Genomic DNA, 23,712 nt, shown 5'->3' on the forward strand with positions numbered 1-23,712 from the left:
ATTTAGTTAATATTGCCTGCTAACATGAATTTCTTTTAACTAGGGAAATTGTGTCACTTATCTTGCGTTCTGTGCAACAGAGTCAGGGTATATGCAGCAGTTTGGGCCGCCTGGCTCGTTGTGAACTGTGTGAAGACTATTTCTTCCTAACAAAGACAGCCAACTTCGCCAAACGGGGGATGATTTAACAAAAGCGCATTTGCGAAAAAAGCACAATCATTGCACGAATGTACCTATCCATAAACATCAATGCCTTTCTTAAAATCAATACACAGAAGTATATATTTTTAAACCTGCATATTTAGTTAAAAGAAATTCATGTTAGCAGGCAATATTAAACTATGGAAATTGTGTCACTTCTCTTGCATTCATTGCACGCAGAGTCAGGGTATATGCAACAGTTTGGGCTGCCTGGCTCGTTGCAAACTAATTTGCCAGAATTTTACGTAATTATGACATAACATTGAAGGTTGTGCAATGTAATTTTGACTTATGGATGCCACCCGTTAGATAAAATACGGAACGGTTCCTTATTTCACTGAAAGAATAAACGTTTTGTTTTTGAAATGATAGTTTCCGGATTTGACCATATTAATGACCTAAGGTTCGTATTTCTGCGTGTTATTATATTATAATTAAGTCTATGATTTGATAGAGCAGTCTGACTGAAGGGTGGTAGGCAGCAGCAGGCTCGTAAGCATTCATTCAAACAGCACTTTACTGCGTTTGCCAGCAGCTCTTCACAATGCGTAAAAGCATTGCGCTGTTTATGACTTCAAGCCTATCAACTCCCGAGATTAGGCTGGCAATACTAAAGTACCTATTAGAACATCCAATAGTCAAATGTATATGAAATACAAACAGTATAGAGAGAAATAGTCCTATAATAACTACAACCTAAAACTTCTTACCTGGGAATATTGAAGACTCATGTTAAAAGGAACCACCAGCTTTCATATGTTCTCATGTTCTGAGCAAGGAACTTAAACATTAGCTTTCTTACATGGCACATATTGCACGTTTACTTTCTTCTCCAACACTTTGTTTTTGCATTATTTAAACCAAATTGAACATGTTTCATTATTTTTTTCAGACTAAATTGATTTTATTGATGTATTATATTAAGTTAAAATAATAGTGTTCATTGTTCATTCAGTATTGTTGTAATTGTCATTATTACAAAAATATATATATATATATAAATAAATAAATCGGCCGATTAATCAATATCTACTTGTTTTGGTCCTCCAATAATTGGTTTCCGTCACGCCCTGACCATAGAGAGCTTTTTATTCTCTATGTTGGTTAGGTTGGGGTGTGACTAGGGTGGGTCATCTAGGTAATTGTAACGGTTTCCGTCGGCTGAAGAAGAGTAGTCGGACCAAAGCGCAGCGTTTTAAGTGTTCATGTTTTTTATTTACACTGAACACTAAACAAAATAACAAGAGAATAAATGAAACCGAAACAGCCCTGTAAGGTGCAAAACACTAAACAGAAAATGACTAACCACAAAAACCATGTGGGAAAAAGCTACATAAGTATGGTTCCCAATCAGAGACAAAGATAGACAGCTGTCCCTGATTGAGAACCATACCCGGCCAAAACAAAGAGATACAAAACATAGAACAAATAAAATAGAATGCCCACCCAAATCACACCCTGACCAAACCAAAATCGAGACATTAAAAGCTCTTTACGGTCAGGGCGTGACAGTAATTTATATTCCTATGTTGGCCTGGTATGGTTCCCAATCAGAGGCAGCTGTTTATCGTTGTCTCTGATTGGGGATCATATGTAGGCAGCCATTTCCCCTTTGTGCTTTGTGGGATCTTGACTATGTATATTTGCCTGTGAGCACTATAGCAGCTTCACGTTTCGTTTTGCATTTATTGTTTTCTTTGAGTTTCATTTCATAATAAAGAGGATGGAACCATACCACGCTGCATCTTGGTCCACTCATTTTAAAGATCGTGACAGTATCGGTATCGGCTATTAACCTCTAGTACAGAGCCTTCACTGCTGTGTCATGTATATACTGTACAGTACAGAGCCTTCACTGCTGTGTCATGTATATACTGCACAGTACAGAGCCTTCACTGCTCTGTCATGTATATACTGTACAGTACAGAGCCTTTACTGCTGTGTCATGTATACACTGTACAGTACAGAGCCTTCACTGCTGTGTCATGTATACACTGTACAGTACAGAGCCTTCACTGCTGTGTTATGTATATACTGTACAGTACAGAGCCTTCACTGCTGTGTTATGTATATACTGTACAGTACAGAGCCTTCACTGCTGTATCATGTATATACTATACAGTACAGAGCCTTCACTGCTCTGTCATGTATATACTGTACAGTACAGAGCCTTCACTGCTGTGTCATGTATATACTATACAGTACAGAGCCTTCACTGCTGTGTCATGTATACACTGTACAGTACAGAGCCTTCACTGCTGTGTCATGTATATACTATACAGTACAGAGCCTTCACTGCTCTGTCATGTATATACTGTACAGTACAGAGCCTTCACTGCTCTGTCATGTATATACTGTACAGTACAGAGCCTTCACTGCTGTATCATGTATATACTATACAGTACAGAGCCTTCACTGCTCTGTCATGTATATACTGTACAGTACAGAGCCTTCACTGCTCTGTCATGTATATACTGTACAGTACAGAGCCTTCACTGCTGTATCATGTATATACTATACAGTACAGAGCCTTCACTGCTCTGTCATGTATATACTGTACAGTCCAGAGCCTTCACTGCTGTATCATGTATATACTATACAGTACAGAGCCTTCACTGCTCTGTCATGTATATACTGTACAGTACAGAGCCTTCACTGCTGTATCATGTATATACTATACAGTACAGAGCCTTCACTGCTCTGTCATGTATATACTGTACAGTACAGAGCCTTCACTGCTGTATCATGTATATACTATACAGTACAGAGCCTTCACTGCTCTGTCATGTATATACTGTACAGTACAGAGCCTTCACTGCTGTGTTATGTATATACTGTACAGTACAGAGCCTTCACTGCTGTATCATGTATATACTATACAGTACAGAGCCTTCACTGCTCTGTCATGTATATACTGTACAGTACAGAGCCTTCACTGCTCTGTCATGTATATACTGTACAGTACAGAGCCTTCACTGCTCTGTCATGTATATACTGTACAGTCCAGAGCCTTCACTGCTCTGTCATGTATATACTGTACAGTACAGAGCCTTCACTGCTGTGTCATGTATATACTGTACAGTACAGAGCCTTCACTGTTGTGTCATGTATATACTGCACAGTACAGAGCCTTCACTGCTCTGTCATGTATATACTGTACAGTACAGAGCCTTCACTGCTGTGTTATGTATATACTGTACAGTACAGAGCCTTCACTGCTGTATCATGTATATACTATACAGTACAGAGCCTTCACTGCTCTGTCATGTATATACTGTACAGTCCAGAGCCTTCACTGCTCTGTCATGTATATACTGTACAGTACAGAGCCTTCACTGCTGTGTCATGTATATACTGTACAGTACAGAGCCTTCACTGCTGTGTCATGTATATACTGCATAGTACAGAGCCTTCACTGCTCTGTCATGTATATACTGTACAGTCCAGAGCCTTCACTGCTGTGTCATGTATACACTGTACAGTACAGTGCCTTCACTGCTGTGTCATGTATATACTGTACAGTACAGAGCCTTCACTGCTGTGTTATGTATATACTGTACAGTACAGAGCCTTCACTGCTGTATCATGTATATACTATACAGTACAGAGCCTTCACTGCTCTGTCATGTATATACTGTACAGTACAGAGCCTTCACTGCTCTGTCATGTATATACTGTACAGTCCAGAGCCTTCACTGCTGTGTCATGTATATACTGTAGGCTATACTGTACAGTGGTGTCAGGTTCTCTCTGGGCTGCTGTCTCATTAATCTACAGAGAGAGCCGCAGTGCTGAAGGGAGAGAGGAGAGAGAAAGGAAGAGAGAAAGAGAGAGAGAGAAGGGGAAGAGAGAAGGGGGTGAGAGAGAGAGAGTGAGGGGAACAAAGAATGTATTCTGTGGAGCTCAGAGGTTCAGATACGAGCTAGGAACTTTAAAAAATATATATTTCACCTTTATTTAACCAGGTAAACTAGTTGAGAACAAGTTCTCATTTACAACTGCGACCTGGCCAAGATAAAGCAAAGCAGTGTGACACAGACAACAACACAGAGTTACACATGGAGTAAACAATAAACAAGCCAATAACACAGTAGAAAAAATAAAGTCTATATACAGTGTGTGCAAAAGGTGTGAGGAGGTAGGCAATAAATAGGCCATAGGAGCGAATAATTACAATTTAGCAGATTAACACTGGAGTGATAAATGAGCATATGATGATGTGCAAGTAGAGATACTGGTGTGCAAAAGAGCAGAAAAGTAAATAAAATAAAAACAGTATGGGGATGAGGTAGGTAGATTGGGTGGGCTATATACCGATGGACTATGTACAGCTGCAGCGATCGGTTAGCTGCTCAGATAGCTGATGTTTAAAGTTGGTGAGGGAAATAAAAGTCTCCAACCAATTCGTTCCAGTCACTGGCAGCAGAGAACTGGAAGGAAAGACGACCAAAGGAGGTGTTGGCTTTGGGGATGACCAGTGAGATATACCTGCTGGAGCACGTGCTACGGGTGGGTGTTGTTATCGTGACCAGTGAGCTGAGATAAGGCAGACCTTTACCTAGCATAGACTTATAGATAACCTGGAGCCAGTGGGTATGGCGACGAATATGTAGCGAGGGCAAGCCGACTAGAGCATACAGGTCGCAGTGGTGGGTTGTGTAAGGTGATTTGGTAACAAAACGGATGGCACTGTGATAAACTGCATCCAGTTTGCTGAGTAGAGTATTGGAAGCTATTTTGTAGATGGCATCGCCGAAGTCGAGGATCGGTAGGATAGTCAGTTTTACTAGGGTAAATTTGGCGGCGTGAGTGAAGGAGGCTTTGTTGCGAAATAGAAAGCCGATTCTAAATTTGATTTTGGATTGGATATATTTAATATGAGTCTGGAAGGAGAGTTTTCAGTCTAGCCAGACACCTAGGTATTTATAGTTGTCCACATATTCTAGGTCGGAACCGTCCAGGGTAGTGATGCTAGTCGGGCGGGCGGGTGCGGGCAGCGAACGGTTGAAAAGCATGCATTTGGTTTTACTAGCGTTTAAGAGCAGTTGGAGGCCACGGAAGGAGAGTTGTATGGCATTGAAGCTCGTTTGGAGGTTAGTTAGCACAGTGTCTAAGGAAGGGCCAGAAGTATACAGAATGGTGTCGTCTGCGTAGAGGTGGATCAGGGAATCACCCACTAACAGGAAGGAGACTGGAGAAGGAGGGTAAAGATCTCTAGGGTGACATGGGTACAAGTATAACACTGCCCCTTTGGCATTACCTGGGAATAAATACCTGGGAAATAATATGAAATTCCTAACAATATGATGCACCACCTAAACGTTACAGCTCCTAGGCTAAAGACTCGTCTGAGGGACTCAGTGGACACTTCCATGCACCTCAAACTATTGGGATTGTTTTGTCTTTCGATTTTCTCTTTCCCTCTGTATTTCCCGACACACTCAGTCACTCACTAAACCCTGTTGAACTTGATTGTGTTACAAGATCTGCCACTCAGGTAGATTACAAGCTTAGAGGCATTAGAAATGTCAGATCAAGAGTTGCAGACTGTAGCTAGGTAAGTAATGAATCCCAAAGAGGTAGCAAACCACAAAGCACTATGGGAAGAGTTATTGTCCAGAAAAGACTAGGTAGAAGGAAAGGAGTAGGAGTAAGATACAGTACTATTATAAACTGGGTGTGTCACGCTTTTCTAAAGTAGAACCCAGAAGCAGACCAGGACAAGGAGAGTAAGACGAAGGTGAGTATTTATTTACAAGTTTAAAATGTAGAGATAGAAAGATCCAGGTGGCGAAGCGGGCAGCGGAGTTGAGTTGATGGGATTGAATAGGCAGATCCAAGGGAGTAACAGAAACCACCGACGACCAGGTAGGGATGGGATGAGTGTTCCGGATGAATGACTGTAGACAGAGAAAACGGAGGTAAGTTCAAGGCAAGCAAGACGTACAAAACAACAAAACAAACTCTATCAAACTGGAGGCTGATACGCTGGCACAACATACTGTTCATGGCTAACGATCCGGCAGGGAATGGATGTCAGGTCAGCGCTTATGAAGTGGAGGGGTGATGATCAGGACCAGGTGTGCAGATAGCTGATGGGATACAGGTGCAGGTACTCAGAGATCTTCCAACTAGCTACGTCGCCCGGCAACCAGACAGGGTGCGTTCCAGGACACCGGAAAAAACACTCCAGGACAGAACACAGGCAAAAACAGACTCAGGAAGCGGGATTCGTGACAGGGTGGTTCACCCTGAATGGCTGAAAGCTGTGGTATATCAGACCGTATACCATGGGTTTGACAAAACATGTATTTTTACTGCTCTAATTACGTTGGTAACCAGTTTATAATAGCAATAAGGCACCTCGGGGGTTTGTGATATATGGCCACTATACCACGGCTAAGGGCTGTGCCCTAGCACTCAACATTGCGTTGTGCATAAGAACAATCCTTAGCCGTGGTATATTGGACATATACCACACCCCCTCGTGCCTTATTGCTTAATTATACTATGCCAAGATATTACATTTTACGTATCTTGTTTACATTATTCTCTGTCTAATCTTTCTTGAGGGAAGTTATTAATTTAAAGTAATTCATGATAAATCCATCTGTATCTCTTAATTTCTCTGGACAGATTGGGGCATCCTAATACTGCTCCATATAGGATGAAAATGTACACTGAGAGAATATACTCTATACTGAGAGTGACTACAGCGGGAATGTTCATTGCTCCTGTGCTGACTGTGGATCCTACAGGCACTGCTGCAGAGTCCTGAGCTATCCCAGTGACATCATCACTGGGTGAGGAGAGAGGGAGCATGCAACGGTTGCAAAGTGAGCTAAACGATTATATTTTTGCTTCCTGCCTGCACCACAACGAAATGAAAAATCACTACTAGTGTGTGCGTGCGCATGTGTGCACGTGTCTGTGTGTGCATGTGTGCATCTGTGTGTGTTTGTGTATAAACAGCCCCAAAAACATGTGTGCTGTGATGCCTGCAATCGTAGCAGTCTGAGGTAGAGGTGAAACGCTCTATGAAATATTCACTCCTGGCACACATTTGTATTATTTATTGTCGTGGGTCGGCACAGCAACAGTAGAGCCGCCTGAACCCTAAACAGACAGAGACAGCTCCGTCATCACTGCCTCACTGCTGACGGAAGCAGCCTGTCAGTCCGCTCTGCAGGCAGGCACCCTGTGGCTCGAATGTCTGTCTGACAGCGACTAGGTTCATATTCACTAAGCTACAGAGAAAGGTGTTTATCTATCAAGGTTTGTAAGCAATAGAACTGTGCTTATGTTCCAGTAAGGCAGAACATTCTACTTTATAACCAGTAATGTATGCTCTCGTATGTTCCTCATACTTAATAGGACATGATATGGTATTAATGTGTATTGTCTGGTAATGACTTTGTATAATTCAAAACAACTAGTAACTAATTAACGACCCAAACAAACAAACAATTCATAGGCTATTAGTGTGTAACAGCAATTTTACCATGGAAGTAAATACCATATGAAAATATTTTTGTGCTTCTTATCCGACACTCTACAGGTCACCTGGGACTGGTGTGGTTAAAGGTCCACTTCTGGTGCTGCTGGCTAAATATGGAGGTGTAAGGTTTCATGCAATGCCTGCCTGAAGTTGGCAGTCAACCAGAGATGTTTGTTTTGTTCTTCCAAACTGCTATGGAGTATAGCGTATCTTAACAGCTGTACAGCACTGACTCCAGGAATGGGTTAGGGCACAGCAGCTCAGATGCATGCAGCTTAAACAAGTATTAGAGAGATGCATCTTGGGTTTATCAGTTGTCATGGTGAGTAGTTAGTAAAAGTAAAGGAGAAAACTCACCAGACCAATTGTCGGTCTGCACAGTACAGGGCTGCTCCTCCACCGTTCGCTTGCTATCAGAGCGGTGGGATATAGGGACCACCCACCGTTGGCGACTGACCATAATGACCATCATTTTCGTCCGTTTCTACATTTCTGCTTTGCACTTGGTTTGCAAATTACATCCGCCACTCTGTTCAGAGGTGGTAAGTAGTCTCGCTGGCAGACGCTCGACAATCCTACCGGTCTGTCCACGTCGTAGTAGTAAAAATCAGCACCATTTCAAGCTGTCAGTGACAATGATGCAAATGTTTAAATTCTGAAATTTGGCATCAGAGATTTTTTAAACATTGCTGAAAGAGCAGCAATCAAAGGGACAAGCTGAAGCAGTCAGTGTCTCCATCCTAAATGGCACCCTATTCCCTATGAAGTGCACTGCTTTGGACCATAGCCCCATAGAGCCCTGATCAAAAGTAGGGCACTAAATAGGGAATAGGGTGACATTTGGAATGTATCCAGTGACATCATTTGAATTATGGTTATTACTGTCATGACCGCAAATCATCCTAATCTGAGAACGCACCAAGGCCTTGGAGGATTTATCTCACTATCCCTCTACATTATGGATTAACCATGTTGTTGCAGGGCGCCTTCGAATCAAAGTGACATGCGTTGTGTAGATTCAGCTCTGTGGCGTCAGGACTGGTTCAAATAGTATTTGTGAGCATTTGCTTGAGTCTGTTTGCCTTCACTGTACGATTCCATTAGTTCTACTGCACCAGGCATAGTCAACTAAGCACAGCGAAAGTATTTGAAAGACAAATACTATTTGAACTCAGCCCTGGTGGTGTAGAGTAGGCCTGTAGCTAGAGGGACTGATAAGCAGAGCTGTGGCTGTCTAAATCACATTTTACTGCTATTCTAGGTTCTATTAAACCTGAGCCAGCAGTTAGAAATACATATAAATAGGGGAACAGCAATCCCAGTCTCAGGATTATCATGGGGTGAAATGATCCCACTTGGAACCCTCTCTCTCCTGTGATGTAATGTTCACTCTAGGTGGAATTTCAGTTTCAGGATTTATTTGGTATTGCATCTAGGAGAGATTATTTTGACTGGGAATGATTGGGGATTAACCCACATGCAGTTTTAAGAAGTCCTTTTGGTAATAACATGTTCATGTACAGTAACAAATGCACATATGACAGTCCAACTTTAAACAAAGTACAATTTATAAAGGCTTTACATAGCATACTTCATAATCACAACATAAATGCTTCACAAAGAATCTATAAGTGTATGTCATACTCTATAAATGGTGGATAAACATACATAGTGCGTTGTGTCACATTTGGCAATTGACACCACAGTGGGAATGGTTATGTCACCCTTTATAGAGCATGATATACGCTTATAGATTATTTGTGAAACATTTTTGCAGTGCTTACAAAGCCTTTATGCATACTATTAAAAGTCTTAAAGTTGTACATCGTTTAAAGTGGGACTCAATATGTCACGCCCTGGCCTTATTATTCTTTGTTTTCTTTATTATTTTAGTTAGGTCAGGGTGTGACATGGGGAATGTTTATGTTTTGTTGGTTTTGGGTGTTTATTTGGTAAAGGGGTTATGGGGTGTAGTATATGGTTTTGTGTTGAGTGTAGATGTCTAGCGTTGTCTATGTTGGTTAGTTATCTAGGAGAGTCTATGGTTACCTGAATGAGTTCCCAATTAGAGACAGCTGATTTCGGTTGTCTCTGATTGGGAGCCTTATTTAGGGTAGCCATAGGCTCTCATTGGTTGTGGGTAATTGTCTATGTAAGAACGTTTGTAGCCTGTATGTATGTGCACAACGTTTGTAGCTTCACGGTCGTTTTGTTATTTTGTTAGTTTGTAAAGTGTTTTTGTGTCGTGTTCATCTTCGTGGTGTTAATAAAAGAAGATGGCTTATTTTCCAACTGCTGCATTTTGGTCCGTCAATCCGCCACACGATCGTGACAGAATTACCCACCATAGGACCAAGCGGCATGGAAGGCGGCAACAGGACCTACCTACACAGGATTTCTGGAGATGGGAGGAAATTCTAGACGGGAGAGGACCCTGGTCACAGCCAGGGGAATATCACTGCCCCAAGGCAGAGATAGAGGCAGCACGGCGACACGGGAGGAAGCCCAAGAGACAGCACAAAAAAAAATTTGGAGGGGGGCACTTGGAGCAGTCGGCGAAGTTGAGGGGTGAGTCTGAGTGTGTCGAGGAGTTATTGGACAGATTGGAGGAGAGTCAACGAAGGGGAGATTATGAGACATTCGAAGTGTTGTTGACGAAATTGGAGGAGAGTGAAGAGAGAGAGCTGTTGGTTTGGCAGAGTATGCAATGCATTCTTCCTGAGGAGCGTATTAGCTGTCCGATGCCACCTGTGTCAGTTCCTCGTACTCAGCCTGAAACTCGTGTTAAAGTTCCGGAAGAGTTGATGCCGGCTATACACACCAGGTTTCCAGTACACCTTCACAACCCGGTGTGTCCTGTTCCTACTTTTTTCACTCATCCTGAGATGCATGTCCCCAGCCCTGTACCACTAGTTCCGGCACCAAGCATTAGGTCTAAGGTGCGTCCCCAGAGCCCTTTACGCACTGTTCCTGCTCCCCGCACTAGCTTTGAGGGGCGTGTTTCCAGCCCATTACCACCAGTGCCTACACCACGCATCAAGCTTCCTGGGTGTCTCCAGAGCCCTGTTGTTCCTCCACGTACTAGCCCTGTGGTGCGTGTCTCCAGCACATTACCACCAGTGCCTACAACACGCACCAAGCCCTCTGTGTGTTTCCAGAGTCCTGTACGCACTGTTCCTTCTCCCCGTACTCGCCCTGATGTGCGGGTCCTCAGCCCGGTACCACCAGTACCGGTACCACGCACAAGGCCTATAGTACGCCTTGAGAGTCCAGTGTGCCCTGTTGCTGCTCCCCGCATTAGCCCTGAGATGCGTGTCCCCAGTCCGGTACCACCAGTTCCGGCCCCACGCACTAGGCCTAATGTGCGTCCCCAGGGTCCAGTATGCCCTGTTCCTGCTCCCCGCACTAGCCCTGAGATGCGTGTCCCCAGCCCGGTACCACCAGTTCCGGCACCACGCACTAGGCCTAATGTGCGCTCCCAGGGTCCAGTATGCCCTGTTCCTGCTCCCCGCACTAGCCCTGAGATGCGTGTCCCCAGCCCGGTGCCACCAGTCCCGGCACCACGCACCAGGCCTACAGTGCGCCTCAGCCGGCAGGAGTCTGCCGTCTGCACAGCAATGACTGAACTGCCCGTCTGCCAAGCGCCATCTGAGCCATCCGTCTCCCCAGCGCCATCTGAGCCATCCGTCTCCCCAGCGCCATCTGAGCCATCCGTCTGCAATGAGCCTGCAAAGCCGCCCGTCTGCCATGAGCCTGCAAAGCCGCCCGTCTGCCATGAGCCCACTGAGCCGTCCGCCAGACAGGAGCCGCTAGAGCCGCCAGCCAGACAGGAGCCGCTAGAGCCGTCCGTCAGACAGGATCTGCCAGAGCCGCCAACCAGACAGGATCTGCCAGAGCCGCCAACCAGACAGGATCCGCCAGAGCCGCCAACCAGACAGGAGCAGCCAGATCAGTCAGCCAGCCATGAGCAGCCAGATCCGTCAGCCAGCCATGAGCAGCCAGATCCGTCAGCCAGCCATGAGCAGCCAGATCCGTCAGCTAGCCATGAGCAGCCAGATCCGTCAGCTAGCCATGAGCAGCCAGATCCGTCAGCTAGTCATGAGCAGCCAGATCCGTCAGCTAGCCATGAGCAGCCAGATCCGTCAGCTAGCCATGAGCAGCCAGATCCGTCAGCTAGCCATGAGCAGCCAAATCCGTCAGCTAGCCATGAGCAGCCAGATCCGTCAGCTAGCCATGAGCAGCCAGATCCGTCAGCTAGCCATGAGCAGCCAGATCCGTCAGCTAGCCATGAGCAGCCAGATCCGTCAGCTAGCCATGAGCAGCCAGATCCGTCAGCCAGCCATGAGCAGCCAGATCCGTCAGCCAGCCATGAGCAGCCAGATCCGTCAGCCAGCCATGAGCAGCCAGATCAGTTAGCCAGCCATGAGCAGCCAGATCCGTTAGCCAGCCATGAGCAGCCAGATCTGTCAGCCAGCCATGGGCCGTCCCTCAGTCCGGAGCTGCAGTCCCTCAGTCCGGAGCTGCAGTCCCTCAGTCCGGAGCTGCCATTCCTCAGTCCGGAGCTGCCCCTTACCCTGGAGCTGCCCCTTACCCTGGTGCTGCCCCTTACCCTGGTGCTGCCCCTTACCCTGGTACTGCCCCTTATCCTGGTACTGCCCCTGACCCTGGTACTGCCCCTTACCCTGGTACTGGTCCTTAGTCCGGAGCTGTCCCTTAGTCCGGAACTCCCCCTTAATGCAATGGGGTTAATGTGGAGGGGGGTCGTTTGGAGGAAGCCTAGGAGGTGGTTAGGTACTGTGGTGACGTGGGGACTACGACCAGAGCCGGAGCCGCCACCGTGGAGGGGAGCCCACCCAGACCCTCCCCTAGACTGTGTATGGTGCGCCCGGAGTTCGCGCCTCAAGGGGGGGGTTATGTCACGCCCTGGCCTTATTATTCTTTGTTTTCTTTATTATTTTAGTTAGGTCAGGGTGTGACATGGGGAATGTTTATGTTTTGTTGGTTTTGGGTGTTTATTTGGTAAAGGGGTTATGGGGTGTAGTATATGGTTTTGTGTTGAGTGTAGATGTCTAGCGTTGTCTATGTTGGTTAGTTATCTAGGAGAGTCTATGGTTACCTGAATGAGTTCCCAATTAGAGACAGCTGATTTCGGTTGTCTCTGATTGGGAGCCTTATTTAGGGTAGCCATAGGCTCTCATTGGTTGTGGGTAATTGTCTATGTAAGAACGTTTGTAGCCTGTATGTATGTGCACAACGTTTGTAGCTTCACGGTCGTTTTGTTATTTTGTTAGTTTGTAAAGTGTTTTTGTGTCGTGTTCATCTTCGTGGTGTTAATAAAAGAAGATGGCTTATTTTCCAACTGCTGCATTTTGGTCCGTCAATCCGCCACACGATCGTGACACAATAACTAAATGTGCAAATATGATCAAAAGACGAGTATTGTATAATAATGAAGAAAATGCTTCGATAATTTTAGATCATCTTTGTTTAGATAATCTCTGTTAAATTTCAGCGGTTGTTACGTTTGTTGAAATGAGCGGACCAAGGCGCAGCGTGCATAGAGTTCCACATGTTTATTTAAATGAAACTCACCAACAAAAACAATAAACAGCAAACGAGACGTAACGACTGGAGTGCTCACAGGCACTACACAAAAACAAGATCCCACAAACTAGAGGTGGAAAAAAGTCTGTCTAAGTATGATCCCCAATCAGAGACAACGATAGACAGCTGCCTCTGATTGGGAACCATACCCGGCCAACAAAGAAATAGAAAAACTAGAACGCCCACCCAAATCACACCCCAACCTAACCAAATAGAGAAATAAAAAGGCTCTCTACGGTCAGGGCATGACAACGGTCTGCTTGTATTTTGACAATAGGGACATAATTATGTTCAAACTGTATGATATAGGCATGAGAAGAAAGAAAAGCTAACTTGACATCTACAATAGGCTTTTCTATCTGAATGTAGGCTCCAAAAATAAAAACAAAGCTGCCTAGCCCTTTCCTGCAGTCAATGACCAAAAGCACCCTCTTTGGCCTCATGGGTGAAATGTTCATAGAAAAATATTCATATTTTTCCTAATTTAATCATTATTTAAGATCATTTTTAAAAACCTGACCGAAATCCAGTGTTTCTATGTCAAACTGTTACGTTATATTTCAATCTTCTGTAATGTATATAAAGTGTAATATTGGGATGCAAACTCAAAATGTAATAAATTTCAACTCTATATCTGACATGGTACAGGTGTCTTATTTTTTTAAGCCCATAACCATGTGTGTGAAGTGTATACTTTTGTTTCAAAGTAGATGTGCTTAAGACTTACCAAGAATCACTCTGTGTGAACCTGATTTAGCCCACTGCAGTAAAAGTTTAACAAACCCCAACATTACCAGGCAACACGCCAGGCAGTAAACAACATAACTTAACAACGCCCACTTAGACGAAAGCAGCGGAAGTCTATTTCAAATATGCATTTACAAGACAAAATCAGAACTCCATCCAAGTCCTGCATTAGACTTCCAGGGAACGGTGGTGATTTCATTAGTGCACCACAGAATGCAGCATCTTGACTGAGGCCTGTAGACTGTGGACGTCCCAAATGACACCCTACTTTTGACCAGACTCCTATGCACCCTGGTCCAATATAGTGCACTACATAGGGTGCCATTTGGGACACCACCACTGACTCTGTGCCAGTGCCTCAGTCACCCATACTGATGAGGAGGAGAGGACTTCTCTGCTCATCTGGATGAATAACGTTCTATGAAAGACAGAGACATATTTAATTCAAGCTCCTGTCTAAATCAAATCAAATCAAATGTATTTATATAGCCATTCTTACATCAGCTGATATCTCAAAGTGCTGTACAGAAACCCAGCCTAAAACCCCAAACAGCAAGCAATGCAGGTGTAGAAGCACAGTGGCTAGTAAAAACTCCCTAGAAAGGCCAAAACCTAGGAAGAAACCTAGAGAGGAACCAGGCTATGAGGGGTGGCCAGTCCTCTTCTGTCTGTGCCGGGTGGAGATTATAACAAAACATGGCCAAGATGTTGAAATGTTCATAAATGACCAGCATGGTCAAATAATAATAATCACAGTAGTTGTCGAGGGTGCAACAAGTCAGCACCTCAGGAGTAAATGTCAGTTGGCTTTTCATAGCCGATCATTAAGAGTATCTCTACCGCTCCTGCTGTCTCTAGAGAGTTGAAAACAGCAGGTCTGGGACAGGTACCACGTCCGGTGAACAGGTCAGGGTTCCATAGCCGCAGGCAGAACAGTCTAAAGTCATTAATAAATGTACTTGTTTCTTTTTTAAACTTGTATGAATTCCAGGTGAATTGAAGAGGGTAAAAGTAAGGAATACCAATGTGCCATAAGATTAGAAGAGCTTTGGGGAAAATACAGTACACTTCAAGACTTGGCTAGGAGTGATTCCAGTTTCCTTCAGGGTGAGCAAGACCAAACACCATCAGAAGTTAAAATGCTCATCTTGCCACAAAGTCAGTGCATCTCAAAATCTTGAGTTCCCTCCTTTTTTTAAACGTTTATTTAATTACTCCAGTGGGCTAAATCAGAGTGTTTCTTGGTAGTCTAAAATGCTCTGGATAAGAGCGTCTGCTAAATGACTTAAATGTAAATGTAAATGTACAATAAATCTACTTTGAAACACACATGGTTATAGGCTTACAAAAAAGAAGATACTTTACCATTTCAGATCATTTTGAGTTTGCAACCCAATGTTACACATTATATACATCACAGAAGGCAGAACTATAACAAAACCGTTTAACATATAAAACAGGATTTTCAGATTATTTTTTAACAATGTTGATTCATGAAATTATGAAAAATATGAATAACATTCCACCCATGAGGCCACTAGATGGCACTTTGGTCATTCGACTGTAATCAGTATCATAAAGGGTTTGAATATGTCCTGTTCCAAACCACCCTGTAACAATAGAGAGCAGCAGATCCAGAGATGCATTCTGAATAGAACCAAAGAGCACATTATAAGTACGGCTGTGAGCAGTGCAGCTCTAAAGCGTTGAGGTACACAGACTAATAATGCCCAAATGCAGTATATAAAGAGCTGAAGCTCTCTTTCTCCCATACACTGTCTGTCTGTCTATCTTTCTAGCTATCCATCTATCCATCTACCTCCCCTTCCCTCTCTCTGTGAGAGAATTGCAGATCAGCAACAATGGTCTGAGAGTGATTCAAATGTGACTTGTGACAAGCCTTAAAATGTGTGTCCTGGAGATGTGTCTTGTGTTTCAATACTTTGTCTCTCTCTTAGAGCAGATGCAAGGACCTGATCAGGCATGGATCAGCAAAAGGAAGGCCAGGGTCATTACAATACTCAGAAAGTCAGAGGTTCTGATACAAAGAACGCAAAAAATGGTCATGTTGATTGATTGCAGATGGCTGACCTCTTCTTATACTGTAGATTCTCTGAAAAGGTATCAGCATTTGTTTACAGACTTTACATGGTTGGTGTTAAATCCTACCATTTCCTTTCAATTCAGTGTTTCAGTCACATTGGAAAGTAGGCTGTAGCTTTCCTTTGTTGTCAGATCCCAGAGATGTTGGTGAAGGTCTCTACCTATTGTCATTACTAATATGATGGTGAGGAGAACTGTCACATCTCTAAGCGTCCGGGTTAGGAGACACACTCACAAACTGTTATTGATGCTGATTATCACTCTCTACCTAGACCAAGCCAGTCTAAGACCAAGACAAACATAGAAAATGTGAAAAGTGTCATAGATCAATAGATGATCCATAGATGATCAATATTGCATGATGAACGATTCAGGACAGTTGCAGTGCACCGAAGCCACGCTTCCAAAATTCAGCCAGCAGAATGACATCAAATACACGATGAGATACATTAGATCATTACACATTTAATACGCAATGCAGATTACGGTTTTCTCTATTTTCATCAAGCTGTCATGTGATGCGCACAGGTAGCAGATACTCATACGAAAGAGACATGACCCACAGTGGGGCAACCAACGGTGACAGCAACAGCATCAATATAATAGGTTCCCTGCTTGCTAAACAGCAACTGACCTGGATCGTGCAGGTGTACTCCGAGTCATCCAGCAGCCTCACCGTACAGTTGTATTCTCGTTCCAGATTCCTGATGCTGCCACTCATGAAACGGCTCAGCATCTTCTTGCTCTGTGTCTGTGAATGGGACCACAAAAAACTGCACACAGCATAGATGTAATGTCACATCAACAACGTCCCTCCTCTTTGGTCCAACACCTGGATAGCAGCAATGTCAATCTACAGCGGTGGTTGAGCATCGTATTTCCGGTAGCCCAGATGTGATATCGCACTGAATGCTCAACGACTGGGCAACCAAAGAATGTATACTGTATCACTCAATGTGATAAAATGTTAGCCTGCTGCTGAGGTCCATTCATTGCTCCCTTCATTCAAATGCTGCTGGGCGGGCCACGGACTAGTCTCTGAATGACGTGTCTGCGCGCAAACGACAGTCAAAGCCGAGGAAATTGGCTACATTTCTGTGTGTAAACCACAGGTTGGTTCTCCGCGGGAGCAATGTGACGAATAGTAATTTCGAATCTCCCACGTTTCCATCAGAATGCAGGGCCATGCCCATCAGCTGAAATAATGCCAGTTAGCCTACACCACCAAGGATACGAAATGCCAGCAAGAACTGCTCGACCTGATTCGATGAGCTGCTCAGTTCAAGAGCTGTTTACATTGTATTTCAAATCGCACCGTATGCAAATGAGTGCATCACGCGCTCGAGGAGAGCCGCTGGAAAGGAGGTTGGCGAGCGGGAGGTGTTAATCGTAGACTGTTTCATAATACAGAGAATGCAATAGTCATATTTATCTAGATTCAACCTTTGAAATAACCTAGGGAATATGCAATGTTCATAATTGCCAACAGTATCCATTGAGGCAAGGGAGTACAATGATAATGTAACTTATTATAGCCTAATATGCCTATAATTGATCTCATCCGGGGAGTCTATAATTTATTGCATAGCCTAGGCCTACTATTAGGATTGTCTGGTTATGCAATAGGCTGTTGGCTCCCTCACGTGGTGGGTAATTTCTAGTGCAGTCTGCTCTTGGTAGTCTTGAGCAGGTGGGCCGCTAGACCACTAGGAGAAGCCGCTGGAAATGGTTGACATAACGGTATGTTTACTAACTATATGGAATTGTTTTAAGAAGGTCATACCATGGATGATTTGCTATTTGATTTTTAATTTTAAGACCCCTTGAAGTATGAAAAATATATATAAAAAAATGTGTAGAGGGTGAGCTAATCCGAGGTCTTTGCTATTGCTAACTTCTGGGATAGGCCTATGGTGCTGTTAAAATTCTGATATGTGTTCAACATTACATGTGTGGGCAAATACTTTTTAACAACAGGAGAAAACACATTTACCAATCATCATTCATGGACATGACAGCATGCTAGTAACACCTGTCTGTGATGGCATGCGGCAGTTGATTGGTTCATGGCACTGCAGAATGGGTGTGGTCACAAGCATAAATGTGACCCTGAGTGAGGAGGGGTGTCTGGGTGTTGTTCAGCTGTCCTTTCACAGGGTCACGTCTTCTTCCTGTTTCTCCTTCTGGCCTTGGGAGTCAACACGGTCTGGGTGTCAATAACCAAGAGATGATGTCATAGATTCAGCAGCCCAGGACAGTCTTACAAATCCAAGCCCAGTTTCCACAGTGACCTGACCCCAGGCTGTCAAACATCAAAACAACCCTACCGGCTGGCTGGGGGGTAAGGAGCGAGAACAGGACTTGGCATCATGCTACCTGAGAGGGGTAAACAGCACTCCAATATAGCCTATATATAGTGCACTACATTTGACCAGAGGTCAGAAGTGGTGCATTACATAGGGAATGGGGTACTATTTAGGACATAACCCAGGACAGCCAGCCAATCACTCTGGCACAAGACGTCATGTCAACACCTAGCCGCTCCAATTAGCTCAGATCTTAACCCTCATGAGTCCAATCGAAACGGAACACCATGTTCCATAGTTTCGATACCCTAATGTGATATGTTGTATTTTAATCTTATCCGATATGTATCCTGATGGAAGCCATTTGAAGCTGGACACTACTGTATATCTTACATAGCTTTGTGATCTCAATCCCATACACACAATGTTTATGAAAGCCTAGCAGTCTGAAAAGTCAGTGGAGTTTAATGTTCTGCTTTCACCAAACAGTAATTAACTGTTGGCCCACCTGGGTGTATGTGAGGATGTCTATAGGAGTGATAACACAGAAGTTTCATAGTAGTGTGCCACACGCAGTCTACTTCCTGCTTGTTTGCTATTGGACCACTAGAGGGAAGTAGTGAAGTGTTCAGTACTGCATAAACTCAGGCACCTACTGTAAGCAGGGTATTTGTACTCTTTACAGACAAGAGCACCTGTTTGAATTGAAATTATTAAATTGCTAAACTGTACAGAGAAGTGTATTTGTATCCAAGGAGATATTGACTTGAGTGACTTTACACATCTGTCTAGCACTGAGGCATATTGTAGTAGGCCTACATTAATTATATCTTTGGGCCTACATCTGAAGGGGCTCTGGTTGTGTTTAGCTGCTGTTGAAACTGCTGAGGCCTAGAGCCGACATAGGAAACCATGATGATAAATGTATTCATTTGATCATAATTAGGGGATCAGTTATCCTGTATCCTGTATAGCTGACAGGCAGATAAGCATTACAACTTCTACCATTTATAAATACTGTAGAAATCAACATGTTGTCTCATATCAGAACCAACATGATATATTGTATCACAGCTGTAGAGTAAATCAAGTTACCTGGTTCTACCTGACCTTGTAACAGAGTGGGAGGAAGCTATGTGAAAGTTCAGGGCCATGAGGCGTTAAAGGTCACTATTTACGATGTCAATGAAGTGGATGATGACCCCGCCGGCCATGGTGGAATCAAGATGAAATTACAGCGGTTCAGCCCCTTATTTACTACCACACCAGAACAGAAGTACTATATCCCAACAAGGTGACATAAAGAAGTCCTCCTTCCTCTTTAACAGCAACTCACCTTGTGATAATGTGATTTAATTGGCTGCTTTTTGGTTTCACTTATACTCATTATTCACTTATACTCACAGTTTACTCATTATTTTGGGCAAGCACATTGCTCTATGCTGTCTTGCATTGATTGAAGAAGGCTTGTATAACCATTTTACAGTCATTCATTGTCACGTGATTTGGGTGGGCATTCTATGTTAATTTTCTATGTTTTATATTTCTTTGTTTGGCTTGGTGTGGTTCTCAATCAGAGGCAGCTGTCTATCGTTGTCTCTGATTGAGAACCATACTTAGGTAGCTTTTTCCCACATGTTATTTGTGGGTAGTTTTCTGTTTTTGTGTCTTCACCAGACAGAACTGTTTCGTGTTGTTACATTTTGTTATTTTGCCTCAGTGTTCAGTTTTTTTAATAAATAATCATGAACACTTCCCACGCTGCGCTTTGGTCCACACCTTCTTCATACGACAACCGTGGCATTCAGAATTGGATTTTAGCGTAATAGAGTGTGTAAATTAGTATAGAAACATTTATTTTGAGGGTGCTGTCCAAAATTAGCAAGAGATTGCCTTGTAAAAGGGTAAAAATGAGATGAACTCCAGAAAATGTTCATAAAAATATGTCAGTTCAATCAACAGAAACAGAAGCCGGTGAACGTACATTTCGTCTGTCTTGTATAACTATTTTGCCATGGGATTATGTTTATGTAAAGGCAGTGCCGCTGGTGTTCCTGAACATCATTCACAGACATCTAGAAATCTGTCCAACAAGGCTACAGGACATTAGGATCTGCTATAGATAGCCCGGTATGACGCTACGCAATACAAAACATGCTTTTCAAACCCACCATCTGATCCAGACCATGAGGTCAATACAAATAATAACGTAACGTCTGAGTATCAGGTTTCCTCATTTATGCAATGGGATAATTTTCCTAAATCAGCTGTAAATTTAATATAATTACAATAATGTGATTTTCTATTTCTATAATCAGTGGGCAAAACATATGGTGTAATAAAAGCTACTATCAGGTTTGCAGGTAAAACCCAGATGCAGACAACGTGAAAATAAACAATTGTTTAATAATCCAACAGGGGCAGGCAATAGACAGGTCAAGGCAGGCAGGGGTCAGATAACCAGAGGTGGAGCAACGGTGCCAGACGGCAGGCAGGCTCAGGGTAGGCAGCGGTCAATAATCCAGAGGTTCTGCAAAGGTCGGTAGGCGGGCAGGCTCAGGTAGGCGGGCTCAGAGTCAGGACAGGCAAGAGTCAAAACCAGGAGGGCGCGAAACAGAGAGACTGGAAAAAGCAGGAGCTGAGACACAAAAACACTGGTTGACTTGACAAACAAGACAAACTGGCAACAGACAAACAGAGAACACCGGTATAAATACACAGGGGATAATGGGAAGATGGGCGACACCTGGAGGGGGGTGGAGACAATCACAAAGACAGGTAAAACAGATCAGGGTGTGACAGCTACTTTAGACGTCCACTATACCAAAGATGTATCCAAGACAGCCTCTGTGAGGTCAAAGAGGATATCAACCAAATTTGACATAATCTGAGACCCTTGTACAATCTGTCATTCTCTCTTTCCACACATCTTGTAGAAAATCCCATCCATTACGCAATAGGCCAGGTGTTTCAGGGTCATGTGACATGGCCTCGTGGTCTATGTAGTGGTTTCACACAGTGAAGCATACACACCCCTCTAAGAATGTACAGCCAGGCAGAGGCTAGCCGAGGGCCTCCCTCTTTGTCCCTACCATGGCTTCTGATTGAGGGCTCTGAGCCAGCTGCTGTGTGTGTGTGTGTGTGTGTGTGTGTGTGTGTGTGTGTGTGTGTGTGTGTGTGTGTGTGTGTGTGTGTGTGTGTGTGTGTGTGTGTGTGTGTGTCCAGTCCAGTTCATGTACGTCCGTCATCACGTGGTGGTGGTGGGAGCAAGCAAAAGAGTGGAATAATTCCGCTTGATAATAAGCAGAGACACACTGCATCAACTTTCCATGTAAAAGACAAGGCCTGCAATTTACTGAGACGCGGCAATGGAAATGTAAAAAAGTGTCATTTAAAATAGTAGCGCGGGAGGCACGTATGCATGTGTAATCTCATGACTGTCTATGCAGAGTAACATGGGAGGAATTTTGATTGGTATCTTTGGACTTGATTTAAGTGTCACTCACTCAAAAATCTGTGAATTCATAGTGATAGTGCCAGTTACGTTCCCTAATCCCTAGTGCACCATGATGCATGTTCAGTTGTCCGTATGCTGGAGAGAATGCAAGTTAAGGTGAAAAGTGTAATATCCTTCTTTAGAGATATTTTGATTTTGTTTTGAATTTGTTGTCCATTCATTGACTAACTAATGACCTAGAACTACACAAATGAGGCATCATGCACCACATTTTTGAAGGGGACACTGGTGGCCAAATGTGAATTATTTTGTACATTTTGCGCAAAATGTACGATATTGTGTGTATTTTCATTGTGCTCTGTCAGTTGGATGAGCAAATGGCAATGTACCACCCACACCCAAAGATGTTGAAGGGACTATATAAGGCTGTTCTATTCCTATTGCTTTTCCTCTGGGGGTCTGACAGAACAGTGTCAATCACAACACAATGAGAGCACAGGCAAGGACCAGGCTGGTCGAACAGTGTCATCACAACACAATGAGAGCACAGGCAAGGACCAGGCTGGTCGAACAGTGTCATCACAACACAATGAGAGCACAGGCAAGGACCAGGCTGATCGAACAGTGTCATCACAACACAATGAGAGCACAGGCAAGGACCAGGCTGGTCGAACAGTGTCATCACAACACAATGAGAGCACAGGCAAGGACCAGGCTGGTCGAACAGTGTCATCACAACACAATGAGAGCACAGGCAAGGACCAGGCTGGTCGAACAGTGTCATCACAACACAATGAGAGCACAGGCAAGGACCAGGATGGTCGAACAGTGTCATCACAACACAATGAGAGCACTGGCAAGGACCAGGCTGATCGTACAGTGTCATCACAACACAATGAGAGCACAGGCAAGGACCAGGCTGGTCGAACAGTGTCATCACAACACAATGAGAGCACAGGCAAGGACCAGGGTGGTCGAACAGTGTCATCACAACACAATGAGAGCACAGGCAAGGACCAGGCTGGTCGAACAGTGTCATCACAACACAATGAGAGCACAGGCAAGGACCAGGCTGATCGAACAGTGTCATCACAACACAATGAGAGCACAGGCAAGGACCAGGCTGGTCGAACAGTGTCATCACAACACAATGAGAGCACAGGCAAGGACCAGGCTGGTCGAACAGTGTCATCACAACACAATGAGAGCACAGGCAAGGACCAGGATGGTCGAACAGTGTCATCACAACACAATGAGAGCACAGGCAAGGACCAGGCTGGTCGAACAGTGTCATCACAACACAATGAGAGCACAGGCAACGACCAGGCTGATCGAACAGTGTCATCACAACACAATGAGAGCACAGGCAACGACCAGGGTGGTCGAACAGTGTCATCACAGCTTAACCAACCAGCAGCCCAACAGATGATGAAACTGACATCCACAACTTGCACGGCAATTCTGTGAAAAACTCACTAAGAACAGCACTTGTTTACCTGTTATATCACTAGCATAACAATATCACAGAGAAGTAACCATTGCAAAATGTTCTATTGCATTTAGACTCACATTTGTCCCAGTATCTTTGTCATATGCAGTATCAACAAGCTTGTTGCTGTGGAAGGTCAGTCATTGTAACCAAACACTTGCGATGGGACTGGATGCCTGAATTTACAGCTCATTTAAATGGACTTTTAAGGCTGGTGTCATCATTCTGATTGACAGGGTCATATGATACTTTAGCACCACGGGCTGTATCAAGCACTAAGCATACACGCTGTTTAAGAGAAGAAAAA

At 44.0% G+C, this 23,712-nt stretch overlaps 1 protein-coding gene across 2 annotated transcripts in view; it reads right to left on the minus strand.

Annotated features, from left to right (window-relative positions):
- The window catches only part of LOC129834564 (FERM domain-containing protein 5-like), a 173,926-nt gene extending 156,385 nt beyond the window's left edge, over nt 1-17,541 (minus strand). The window contains exon 1 of one of the 2 annotated variants that reach the window (XM_055899672.1): nt 16,788-17,541. In XM_055899672.1, the coding sequence (XP_055755647.1) occupies nt 16,788-16,889 (102 nt within the window). In that variant the 5' untranslated portion in view covers nt 16,890-17,541. The remainder of the gene's footprint in view (nt 1-16,787) is intronic. The other variant, XM_055899671.1, reaches the window with a different exon arrangement.
- Nucleotides 17,542-23,712: the final 6,171 nt, after the last annotated feature.

Source organism: Salvelinus fontinalis, chromosome 35 (genome assembly GCF_029448725.1).
Source record: "Salvelinus fontinalis isolate EN_2023a chromosome 35, ASM2944872v1, whole genome shotgun sequence".
Classification (NCBI taxonomy): Eukaryota; Metazoa; Chordata; class Actinopteri; order Salmoniformes; family Salmonidae; genus Salvelinus; species Salvelinus fontinalis.